Source organism: Poecilia mexicana, unplaced genomic scaffold (assembly GCF_051168715.1).
Source record: "Poecilia mexicana isolate PSO_F unplaced genomic scaffold, ASM5116871v1 scaffold_21, whole genome shotgun sequence".
NCBI classification, from domain to species: domain Eukaryota; kingdom Metazoa; phylum Chordata; class Actinopteri; order Cyprinodontiformes; family Poeciliidae; genus Poecilia; species Poecilia mexicana.
The window spans coordinates 16740542-16753481 of NW_028263390.1; the positions used below are offsets into that span (position 1 = coordinate 16740542).

The 12940-nt window shown below is 39.8% G+C and overlaps 1 protein-coding gene across 1 annotated transcript; it reads right to left on the reverse strand.

The window, feature by feature from the left end:
- Positions 1-553: 553 nt before the first annotated feature.
- dusp10 (dual specificity phosphatase 10) lies at positions 554-11682 on the reverse strand. Its single transcript, XM_015011295.2, has 4 exons — positions 11457-11682; positions 9716-10545; positions 4145-4513; positions 554-1154 (listed from the first exon to the last, which is right to left on the reverse strand). The coding sequence occupies exons 2-4, from the start codon at positions 10497-10499 to the stop codon at positions 889-891; spliced, it is 1419 nt and encodes a 472-aa protein (XP_014866781.2). The 5' UTR covers positions 10500-10545; positions 11457-11682; the 3' UTR covers positions 554-888.
- Between the last annotated feature and the right edge of the window lie 1258 nt (positions 11683-12940).

Genomic DNA, 12940 nt, shown 5'->3' on the forward strand with positions numbered 1-12940 from the left:
TCAGCGCTCGTTCTCTCTCTCTCTCTCTCTTTCTCTCTCTCTCTCTTCTTTTTCTTCTTCTCCACCAGCAGCCATGCATAAAAAGAGCTCTTATGGCTGTCTGGTAGTATGCGTATTGCTAAAAATATACGCGGACGCACGAATGGCAAAACCAACACGCTGAAGCGAGCACACAAGATATGAAGTTATGCTTCAGCAAACAAAATCCCATAAGCTGCACTTAAAGTAAAACCTTTTTTCTTCTTCTTCTTCTTCTTTTCCTCCTTCTTCTTCTCTGGTTCTCGCACAGATCAGCGCCAAATCTTACAGCATTACTGTATGCACCATAAACACATATAGAGCTGAACAGTTGTTACATCATAATCAAAATGGTTCTTCAGCAAAGAGCTGGAAATGTTTTTTTCTTGATCGTTACCAATATATACACACATAAGATCAAGGTTGCATTCAGCGGAAATTATTGCACAGTAAGCCTTTGTTGGCTTGTCATGGTCATCCCCTTAAAATCCCAGTATAAAAATAGAACAACAAGATTAACACGCCAAACAAGTCCTTATCTTTTATCTTTTATTATTTTTTTTTTTATATTTAGACAGGCACTGCTGTGGCAAACCCTGCCTGAGTCTGCAAACTGTGTGCCTCAGTCCCTTTTTATATGTAACTGCGCCAAAGCACAATTGATTTTCTTCCTCCCTCCTTCCCCACCTGATTCGTCGCCTCCTCCGTCTCTCATCATCAACCAAGAGGTCGCGATCTCAAGAGACTCCAAGACGAAGTTGAGGAGGTTTTTAAATAAAACACACACACACACCGGCTCTCTTTGTCACCTCCAACCGGTTTGTACAGCAGCCAGAGTCACAGCAAAGAGCGTTGGGTCGAGCGGCTCGTCTAGACGACGGTTTCCACGCCGATCAGCTTCGGCGTGAGGATCCGTGGCGTTATTCCATTGTTGAGGTCCTCCTCGAACTCCAGCAGCTGGCCCATGAAGTTGAGGTTCGGCGAGATGATGGGCCTTTTGCTTTTCACAAACTTGTAGGCGTCGGTCATAGTCATCCAGCTGTGCTTCATCAGGTAGGCGATCACGATGGTGGCAGATCGCGACACGCCCGCCTGGCAGTGGATCAGGAGGCCCATACCTGCTTGGTGTGCTTCCTCTGCAGAAAGGAAGGAGAAGAAGATCTAAATATGGAAACATGGACGGTTACTTCTCGAAGAGGAAGTTCAGTCATCCTGCTCGATAACACGTTACAACTTCCTTTATAGCCACGCGTAAGATTAGGGCCTTTTATCAAATGTCAACTCTTTCCCCATTGATAAGAATAGGAATCTAGAGAACTGCTTTTCTTTACTGCTCTTTAGTCACATTTTGAAGTTCTGCATTGAGAGTGACCACTGGAAAAATCAAAAAACTCCGTCTGTTTTGACCTTTAAAGAAATAATTGTATGCTTAATACTCAATAACGAAAAAACAAAATTAAAAATCTTGCATATTTAGGGATTAAAACATTTCTCTTGTACATAAACCATTAGTTTGCTTTGTCATCTATACTAAAGATAAATAATCATAAAAATGCTCAAACTACATGTGTAATGTAATGTATTTACACCATATTTCCATTTATTTTGGCTCTAATCCCCATTTGGGCCAGTTAAGTTTTCTGAAGTATATTTATGATCCCCATCAAATTGTGTAAGCAGAAAACATTCATTTGGTGAGAACAAATGTTCGCATGGTCGATACAAGTCTCTCACTGAAAGCAATTCATCTTATCCAATAAAAATGCAAAACAGTGAAAAAGAAAACTGCAAATGTAAGGCAGAAGAAAGAAGAAATGTATTTTGGTTAACTGCATACTTATGCTTTTGATCCAAAACTGATTGTGTGGAGCATTTTTTTTCATGCATTAAAAATATTTCAAACTATATTTTACACCACAGCATCATTTTTTTCTTAAAGAAGCTGTCAAGCAGCTTGTCCTGTGCAAACTGTAGTTATAAAACTGTGAACTTAATATAAGTTTTTTTTTTAGATTCCACATTTCAAACAGCCAAATTGGTATAAACCGGATTTAAAAACATAGTTTAGACTTCTTCCAGACAGCAACAGGTGGGGTAGGAGCCGAGCTGTGTTACTTGATATCCCATATACCTAAAGAACATTTTAAAAAAACTTTTTAAAAACTGGTTTACCGGCTCATGCCTAATACTCTATAATTCACCTATTCTAAAGGCAATAATAGAGTAACTGCCTCAATATTTGTGTTGTTTTATATTTTCAAAGATGTGCTCTTGATGTTATTCTCAAATTCTCCAAACTATGAAAGCTGATCATCACACGATCAGCTTTCATCTACGTTTTTTTTTTTCCAAGCTAACGAACATAATATCTTCAGGATTTTTTTTTTATTTTCACACAGGAAGTAGGAAGTAGCATAATAAACAAAGACTTCTGTTGACACAACTGCTGCTGCGCTTATTTATTCTAGTCTTTTATTGGAGAAGTACCTGATTTTCAGTGACATTTCAAATGTTACGGCATTGAAGTGTTGGAAATCACCTCATATCAAAACAACTGGAGGCGTTTCTCATGATCAGAAATAAAACAGAAAGCTTTAAGTTCCTTACTGACTACATTTCAAATGCCAAAGAAACATTACATGTGGTTTTCTGAGACTATTTTTTTCTTTTATCCTTTTCATGCCATCATACTAGTTTTATTACAAATGATGGGAAGTAGTTAGTTAAAAAGGAAACACGTTTCATTTTAGAGAAGTAAAATAAAAATCCGTTAGAGAAGCAGCCAACTGCACTGACTTCATCCATTATCTTGATTTAGCAACATTTATGTAGTTTTGCAGTTTCTAGGCTTAGACTGCAATCACCAACCAGTTCGAAACTGTTTCAAAGGCTATTTAAATATTTTGTCGTGTAATTCCTACTGTAGTGTGACACCAGGGCAAATCTAAGAGTAGCCAGAGTTTTCTCTGCTGCACCTGTAATTGCACACTGGTGGTCAGCTGGCTGAAAGAAGCTTACTACTTCTCATTTACAGGAGAGACAATTTAAACAGTTCGAATATATTTTACTTCACAAAGAGAACAGGTCATTTTAAATGTTATGAAAGTAGCACCCTTTGTTAAATAAATGCAATTTGAAAATAAATAGAATTATATCTAAAATGACTTTGTTTCAAATGTATTGTGATTTTTTTCACACCAGGTAATGATACTGTGAAAACATTTAGACCTACGTAAACTGTGGAGTATGAATGAAAGAAACACACCATCTTTTTCCTGACGCCACAGGGAGTATTTACCAGATAATTCTTTGTGTCAACACAAACTGCGCTATTGATCCTCTGTAAACACACACACACACACAAAAAAAATCAGTACTGCTGCAACTATGAATCATCTCTGTGGCTCTGGTGTAAATTATGCATTTGGAGTGGTTTATTATTTAGCACCTCAGTGATATAAAGATGCTTGGTAACTAACGTGAAAACAGGATTTTACTTTTGAGAAAAACAGACTAATAGGGGTGTTTTAGAGAGATTCAGGTAGTTTACTCAAAGGTTTGCCATTTTTTAGCTATTTACATCTGAGATAAAGTGCATGACAGGATGACAAAATGTCGTGGCTTCTGACCTTTTCGGATTGGCACGTCCTACGACAGCATTGTTCAATAGGGGGGTGACCTTTCAGATATGTAAGTGCTATTATCACTTCCACCACCGCCGCATAGCTGTCACGCTATTTGATTTAAAATGTGAGCACACAATCCAGTATCTCAATAAATGCTTTGAAAAGCAAAAGCAAGACCAACAAGGCCCAAATATGTCTACAAAATATGTCTCAGGCAAGGATGTGCTGCGTTATTTTCATAAATAAGTAACAATTAAATGCTAGATTAAAGTTACAGCAGCTACATCCAGCAATGTGTAGGAGTGTGTGGCTAAAGGCACAATCCAGTGATGATTCACAACTTTTCCACCTTCTCTTTAACCTTTAATTCTTTCCATTTTTTTAAAAAAGTAGGAGCAACAAAAAAGTAATTTTTTTGCGTTTGCACCCTCCCAGGTACATGCTTCTACGTAATCTGAGAATGTAAGCGGTTTAGTTTTTCAGTTTTAAGAACTTCCTACCGATGAACTCAAATGCCTCCTCGAAGTACTGCCGCAGGTTCTGCTTGTTGCTGTCGGTGGCCGGCAGGCGCTTGTAGTTGAACAGGCCGGTGTCGTAGTGGTAGAGAGGCAGGTGGGTGGTCACGTTGAGGATGTAGCCGATGTTCGTGCGCTGCAGCAGGTGGAGGTCCTGAGCGTCGTGCTCGTTCCCCAGGTAGAGGAAGGGCAGGATGGGGGTCAGCTCTGCGTTCTCGATGTCCGGCGTGGAGGGCAGGGAGTGAGGTAGAGGCCCCGTCAGGCCGGCAGACGCGCCCGTTTCCAAACCCTCGTGGAGGTGCAGCGAGTGCTCGCACAGGTTTTCGTGGCTCTGCCTGAAGCAGCTAAGGCCTCCTGACAACACAGAAACCAATGCAGCCTTTTAATACGACAACTGGTTGATGCAAACCAAGCGTAGTAGTGCAGCAGATTACAAAAATCTGATTCCTCTAACCCCAAAATTATTGATGTTAGGCTTAAGTACAAATAAAAATAGTGTTAAAAAGTCAACATGTATTTATTGACTTAGGCATACTATTGGCAAAAACAGAAATGTAAAAATAATAGAAGACCAAAGGTAAGCAGATGGTTCTCAATGCTATCTTCGACTTTCCCTTCAAAAAAAGAAAAAGAACAAAAATAGCTCCCCTAAAATGTAAAACATGGGTTGATGGTTTAATTCCCCCAGGAAGAGTCCAAAGCTAAAAATACTTAGTCTGACCAACACATGGCTCAGGTTGTGACTAACACTATTAAACTTTGCATACATACTGTATCTGATGAAGTCCATCTTTGAAGCTACGCACATTTTAATTTGGTTCTAATTTGAATGCCTCAGTTTGGATTTGAACGTAAATTCTGAATTATCTTTGCAGCTAGCTTAACTCAACTCAGACACCAGGAAAACAGGCACACTCAGGGTTAAACACTCTTCTGGGCATGTGCGCTTCTACAAAGAACCGGCTTGCACCTGTTTGCAACAGCGATGCCACAGGCCAAAGTTTCCCTTCGGCACTGTGAGGAGGGGGTGTCCAAGTATCAGTTTGAGCATTGTTCACAATGCGAGGGCTGACATCATGCCATGTGAGGCCATCTAAAACTCTCACCACTTCCCCAAGGGTGGGAAGCAGGTGGGAGTCTCCACTGAAAGTTGTTGTTTTCATGAAACAGATTGTTAATCATTGACAGGGACATTAGCCTAAGCACACAGCCAATCCCACACTATCATATGGAAATAATTACATTTTGGTGAAGAGAGGGAAGTGATTATAGGAGATGTGACCAAACTAAAGTGACTTTAGAGAACAGGGACTTTTGACTTAGGCCGAAAGTATTTCCTCATTTGTTTCATTTTTAAAGTCTGAGCAGCGACAAAACCACAAGTTTCAATTATCCTTATGAAATTAATGTGACCTGATTCTTGTCTTTATCAAAACAACAAAGAGCATCCTTATGAAAATTTAAATTCTTAGAATTAAAGTAAAATAATAATGCAGCAGGCAACAAAAAATTATCTAATTGAGTAACAATATGTTTCCTTCAGAAAAAAAACTCACATTTAGGAGTTAGCCTAAAATTAATATAGTATTAAACTTAATCCTGTATAGTTAAATAAGCAGCTCATTTTCTATTTGGCATTTTCTTACATTTAGTCCTCCTTGGTCATCTTCCACTTCAGATTTTAAATAATCTAATTGGCAACTTAATTAGTTTGTATTTGTAAAACATTTTTTAAAAAAGTCACTCACATGTTTTTTATTAGTTTACACATGGTTTTAGCACAATATGTAAATAATGAGATCAAAATTAAACAAGTAGTAGTATGAGTAATCATTGCAATTTCTTTTATTGAGATTACTTTTTTTCTTTTTTAAATTTTTTTTTGTACTGGCTTTTGTAACTCACGCAGCGCAAAAGATATAACAATCCCCTATCTGTTAAATGTAAACTTTTCTGGCAAGTTATCATCAGTTGGTAAATGTAATTTATTCAGTAGGTATGAATAAACTGCATTTTTCTGCTGCTGCTTTGCGGTCGGGCTGTCCTGAAGTTGTCTTAACTGTTTCCTTGTTTTGTCTGAGGTCTCTAATCATAAGTGAAAGTAAAACAATAAAGGTTTCAGGTACTTTCCTAACAGCTTATTGTGTTTCAGCAAGAGGTCATTTTCTTTTTTATTGATTTATACAATATAACATTCATCGTAACTTAACTTATTTCTCGTTGTCCGCAAATGCTCCCAAAGAGAGCTCTCAGAGGACGATAGCAAAAACCTTTGGTTAAATAAAACAGCTTGGCACAGGCGATCTACAAAAACACAATTTTTAGTAATTCTGGTAAAAATGTGCAGAAACAAGAAAAAAGAAACTCTCTAATATAAATTGCATTGCTGAGTTCCTAAACACTGTGATTAACTAAAATAAGTATAAATCACACAAATTTTTACTTATGTTTGTGGTAAAAAAAAAAAAAAAAGTGTTAGGTGAAATCTGAGGAGAAAAATAGCTATGCCAGTTGTTCTCTAGACAACTTTTATATTACTTATTTATCACTGAGACAAAATATGGCCGTAAACCACAGGCGGCTAGTAACACTGACGTCGGTATATGATTTGAAGATTCAAATACTCTTAAATAAGGAACTATTTTCCTTTTTGAAGGAACATTTTTTATAAAATTTGACATTAATGTCGACATAAAGAAAACCATTTCCAAATCTTTTAGTATTATGGTGACTTTAGATTGAGAAGATTAAGTTTTAAGTTCATGTTATGCTACCTTTTAACAAATAAAGATTTATTTGGGGCAGAAAGAGAGCACTTTATTGAATGTAGAGTGGCAGTTTAAGGTTCTTGCCCAGGGTGCCATCCACGCATGAACCACGACTGGTACTAATAGTTTTAATTACATTTTTATATAAATGTGACATTATGAAAAAAAGGAGTAAATATAATGGGGTTTTTTACACATCTTTAGTGTGTCAGTAAATATCAACAGTATACACATATTTCAAACTGCAAACATCGGCGGAAACACTGTTGATGTAGAAAATTCTGACTTTGATTTTTGTGTTTATAGCTAGAAAGTTGAAGAGCAATCCATGATCTCTGGGGATCAACAATGTTAACCTCAAACTTATTTAAAGCCCAGGTTTATTTTAGGTTCTTCTAAAGACGTTAACCACGTGTAACAGCAACACCCATTTGTCATCTATGTTATATTTGAAGCATGACAGCTGCATGTTTTGTTTTTATCAAAAGTAGCAGAAAATCCAGCTGGGACCAGATTATTCAGAAATATCCGCTGACAAGGGATGAAACCTCTCGAGCGTCGCCATCTCTCTGAGAACTGAAAACTCGAGACGCGTTTCTGCCTCTTGGCTGAGCCAGCAGCATCTTGGTTCCTGTCTAACCGTTTCTGCCTCTCACTGATCACCTGCTGTTTCTGAAGCTCAGCGACATCCTCCCAAAACAAGCAAGGAGCTGTTTATGGCTATTAAAGACGGATTCAACATAATCTATATCTGCTTTCAGCTGCAGGAGGAAAGGAAGCAGCAATGTTTACCTGTAAATCCTGACTATAATTTGGTGGTAACACAGCAAATAATGGGGTACGTGTAAATAAATCTGAAAACAGAAAAACTATTTATCATCACAACCTTTTGGTGAAATATAAGTCATTCTCTTGCACTGTGTTAGACTAGGATGTAATAAAACTGTAAATGAAAAGAAATGTAATATAAAAAAAGAGGCTTTAAGATGACTAGATGAATTTAAACCAGACGAAGAAAAAGTAAGACGGTCCGCCTGTTCCTCCCACTGAGCCAAGCTTCAGACAGACACCAGCGCAAGATGAGAAACTGGAGAGGAGCCTCGTTTCATCAAAGTCCACCGACGGACCGGAGGGGGGAGGAGCAGGGGAACAGGCATGAAGAGAAAGGATCAAGGTGCTCCGATCTAACAGCAACATGGTGACTGCGGGGCATTATAAAAAATAAAAAAAAACACTCCCAGCCAAGCCTCCAACGTGGCACACAGCTTCAAACACGCAGCACACCAAAGATAGAAAACATGGCAACAACCCAGAGACTGTCATCTCAACAGATTGCCTTATTTACTAACAGCTGCTTCTCACCTCATGCAAAATTTAATGTTTGCCATAAAGAAGAGGCTAAAGAGGGTAAGCATGTGTTGATGTATGAAGAGGATGTAAACGCTCAGCATTATGCATATGCAGGGTAAAATGTTGCAGTTTCCCAACTGCATTCCCCCCCCATCACACCATTCCTGTGGTTTAAAGTCCTTTTAATGAAATGAAAGCGTAGCACTCAGTACGGTTTTCTGTAATCGTATGAAGTGAAGAGCAGCACCGCACTCCCCGCTTCCCCGCTTGCAAGAAAAACAAATTTGAGACATTTCCAGTAAAAAAAACAAAACGTCATTGTGTAGACATTAAAGGTGCTCCAGTTAAAGCAGCAAACTACATACTAACTACCCAAATTAACCATCTAAACTCTGCTTGTTGCACTTGTGTTGTACTTTAAACACACACAAAAGTCGGAAAAAAAGTGGCAATAAGCCAAAGATGACCATCTCACTAAATTGCTTATTTTACTAATAGCTAAAAGGCCTAATATTTGTCATATAGAAAGTGGCTGGTGAGGGCTGAAGTACGGTAATATCTGAAGGTGCTACCCATCACTTTTATTAATGCTATACTGTGAGTTCATAAGAGATGAGTAGTCGTCTGTAAAGCAGCCAACTGCAGGCTAGTTACTGGAGTTAGAACAAGAAAAGGTAAAATATTTTAAAAACTAAATGAATTAGTAATAGGTTTTACTTTAATCTACGTATTAGAAAGCATAAGAATTACCATAAATAATAAACGTTTCAGATAGCATTATTATTATTATTACATTGTATAATTTTAGCAATCAGTTTCAAGTCATATTTACAATTTCTTAAAAAATTAACCATTATATGTATGATTTCTGTTTTTGGTTGACAAAGCATTTTTTAACTGAACACCAGAGAAAGTGACAGAGGGATTTGGTTTTCTCTTGCTCCACCTGTTGCTACACACTGCCGTTCAGCTGGCTAACAGAAGGCTACTTCTGTGCTTTTAGAGAACACCAACATTTTAGACGCCTAAAGTGTGGAAACTAAAGAAACTGCACGCACAAATTTAAATGCTTTTTAAAAAGTAGTTGGCAAGCAGTTAGATCATGATAGATGTTATTGTTTCTATCTGTGTTTCTGAGGAATTCAAGGTTATACCACCGGAATCGCATACTACCCGGTGCCTACGTGCTTAGCTTTGATAATTGGTGGAATGTCTGCTGAATGTGGTATTATAAATTGCTGTGAGTGTTGAGAGGAAGTACTGGGAAAGCAGAAAGATAAATGTCAGAGGTTACCAGACTGAGAGTCACCATTTGCACCTCTACTCTTTACCCCAAAGCTTTCCTATCCAAGTAATTCTTCCAAACAAACCAACTCCCAGGAAAGTGTGTTCCCTTTGTTGTGTCTTTCTTTTCTTATTATGTCTGACTTCTTGTTACCTTTGAGGACGATGGGGTCCTTGCCCTCCCTCCTCAGTGATTCCAGGACCACATGCAGAGGCTGCGCAGATGTCAGCCTGTTGGGGTCTGTGGTACTCTCGTCGTAAACCACAATCTCTTTGGAAAAAATGCCCTTAAAGGAGTCCTTCCCCTCGCGGCAGGAGATGAGGTCCAGCACAGTGATCTTGCCCTGTTGCAGCCGGCGCCGACTGATCTTGTCGGAGCAGTTGATGTGCACAGCCCCGCGGATGTGGCTCTTGTTGTACTCCAAGAAGGGCCGGCAGTCGATGATGACGGGGACAGGCCCGATGGGGTGCCCCAGCGGGCAGCAGGTCATCCGCTTGGCCAGCTCATTGGGGTGGATGACCCTAAGGGGAGCTAGGGGCTTCAGCTGGCCCTGGGTGAGGCTGGGGGTGCTGAGCGCTTCATGTTTGCCGACCATCGGCGTGGGCGGCCCGGCATAGCTGAGGTTGGGGCTGCTGGCGCTCACCTGGCTGTGGCCGAGGCTCTGGCTGTCCTTCTCATAGGTAGTCACAGAACAGCAGCTGGCACTGCTGCATCCACACGACAACGAGCGCGTGGAGCCCTTGGATGAGGGCATATACGTCACAAGATTGGCCGTCGCCCGGATCTTCACCACGGTGGTGCTGATGACTGTGTCGCTGCTGCTGCTGCTGGTGACTGAGTCCAGGTAGCTGGTGTCCAGGCGCAGTTGGAGTTCCTGAGGTCGGATCGGCCTTGGCAGCGCCACCACAATTCTGTCGTCGAGGGGAGATGGAGGCATGGGGAGGCCGAGGGCTGGACGTCTATGGAGAACTCAACAAGCAGCTCTGCGAAGGCAGGGACAAGCCACATGAAAGACTCTGACAACTCAAACGCTTTACTGACAGATCAACATGCAAACTGCAATGTGAACAGTGGAGCCAAATATTAGCACTGTCAACACCTGCAGGGGCTACACCCAAGTTAGAAGGAAAATTTAGGAGTGACAGACTGACCACTAATAATAAACGGTGAGATCATCAGAGGGCATCCTGTAACTAAATCACTGTGGGAGCAATTAACATGAATCATCCCCCAGATACTGTACATCACATATGTGTGTGATGTTGAATTTTTCATGCCAACTCTGCTCCCCGTCTGATCCAAAGCTTTTAGAACAAGAGAAGAAAACACTGCATCAACGCCATGCTGCAGCTTTGTCTCTCACCCAAATAGAAAGTCAGGGTAGGCTATCAGAGGGAAAAAAAGGGGATGGTAATTCATTTCTGATCAAAGGGGGTTTTAATAAGCATGTCCTCCTGGCATGTTATGTAAAGACGCCCGCCTAGAGCTGTGCTTGTCCCGAGCATTGCCTGTGCAGGTTCAGCAGAAAAGAAGCAGTGATCATTCATGACCAAATTCATTGAAGAAACCGGCAGGAGAACGTGCCGAGAATGTGATGAGGCAGAGATGAGGAGAGCTGCAGACTGAAGGAAATCCAATTTCACAGCAGCATGTGTAAGGAAAATAAAACATATTCTGATGCCGAGGCTGAATTCGGCATTTTTATTGTAACTTTGGTACAATAAAGAAATAAAAGCTCAATAAAACACGCTTCTGAAATAGTATAAAAAATAAAATAAAAAAAAGGGCACAATAAAACACTCCTTTGATATTCAATTTCATTATTTATAATCGCTCTACGTCTGTGCGTTTAAACAACAACTTGCGACACTGATAACTTGTATTTTGCGCTTACCGGTGAGTGTCGGGCTTGACTGCAGACTGATTTATTATCTCCCCCCGCTGACAGCGCTGCCTCCATTCAGTCCGTCCCAGCCTTGTTGTGGATCGGCAACATTTTTTCTTTCATTGGTACTTTTACCCTGCTCTCCTACATATAATATTGAAGGAAGTCTGCCAGCGATATTGACGAGACTGTGAGCCAATGCGCGTCTTCATTAATATGAAATGCGCTTTCTATGCGTACAGTGAGGCCCGGCCTCGCGGTGGGAGGGGCCTGCGGAGCTCCGTCCCTCCGTGGGGAGGAGGTTGAGGGGGTACGGGGCGTGGGGCGGTGTGGCTTGAACTGCCTCCAGTCCCAGACACGAGGTAGCATGATGTCACTGGCAGCCAATCAAAGGACTCGCCTGGAAGCTTGAGGAAGAGAAAGCGGCGCGTTGAGGTGCGGCTCGTAAACCCCAAACTCACATCTCAATGGATTGTTATGGTCAGTAACAATTTCTTGTTTCCGCTGTGTTTTTATCTGAAAAGAAAGTGAAAGCAACTCAGATACATTTCCATAAGTAATACTTACTTTTTATTAAATTATAGCTCCAAAAATGCGTTTTGTGACTACTACACTTTAAAATAATCAAAAAGATGTAGTTAATATATTTTCTTTAAGGGGTAAAAAATGACTTAAGCTAATTTTATTTTACCATAATTTTCAAGTTGACCACATAATGGCCAACCATCCCTAGCATGACTTAATAACAGCTTCCTCTTCAACAATCTGCCATAAACTCAAGATTTGTGGAAACTATGACTAATAGTTGTGAACTCTAACCCTAATTTAATCACGAGTTAATTAATATAGTTTTTAAACCAAACTTTGCTTTAAACCTCTTCAATATGTTATTCCTGACCTTTAGGTTGCATTTCTTGATCTTCATTATGCTTTTTTTTCACTAGTGTTCTCTAACACACCTCTAAAACATTTACAGAGCAGCTGACTTTTTATAGAGCAGGTGGACTCTTTTTAATAACTACGTGAGTGGGTTTTATTTTTAAGTTTTACTGTAAAGAGGTCACACTTCAGATTTTTATTTATAAATTATGACCTACCTCATGCTGGTCTATAATATAAAATTCTAATGAAAAACAGTGGGGTTTTGTGGCTGGAAAAAAAGCCAAATATGTAGAAGTTCGGGTTATGTACACATTTGCCAAGCACTATGAGTGTGATGTTTATTCTCTGCGCTTTTAAGGTAATGTAATGCAGAAAATAAATTGCAGTTTCCCAGTATCCAGCCATTGTACCTCCTTTCTTTCCAAAAAAAAATTAAAAAAAAAATAAGTTGGAAATGATTTATAAATTGCCTTTTGGCTGTTCAGATGTAAACCACTAATTAGCTTAAATATACCTAGTCAGTGCATTTAGCATGCAAAATGGAAACCACTAAGCTATAAATACCATACCCACTCACTGGTGTCTACATTTAACATTTTTATTTACAGACT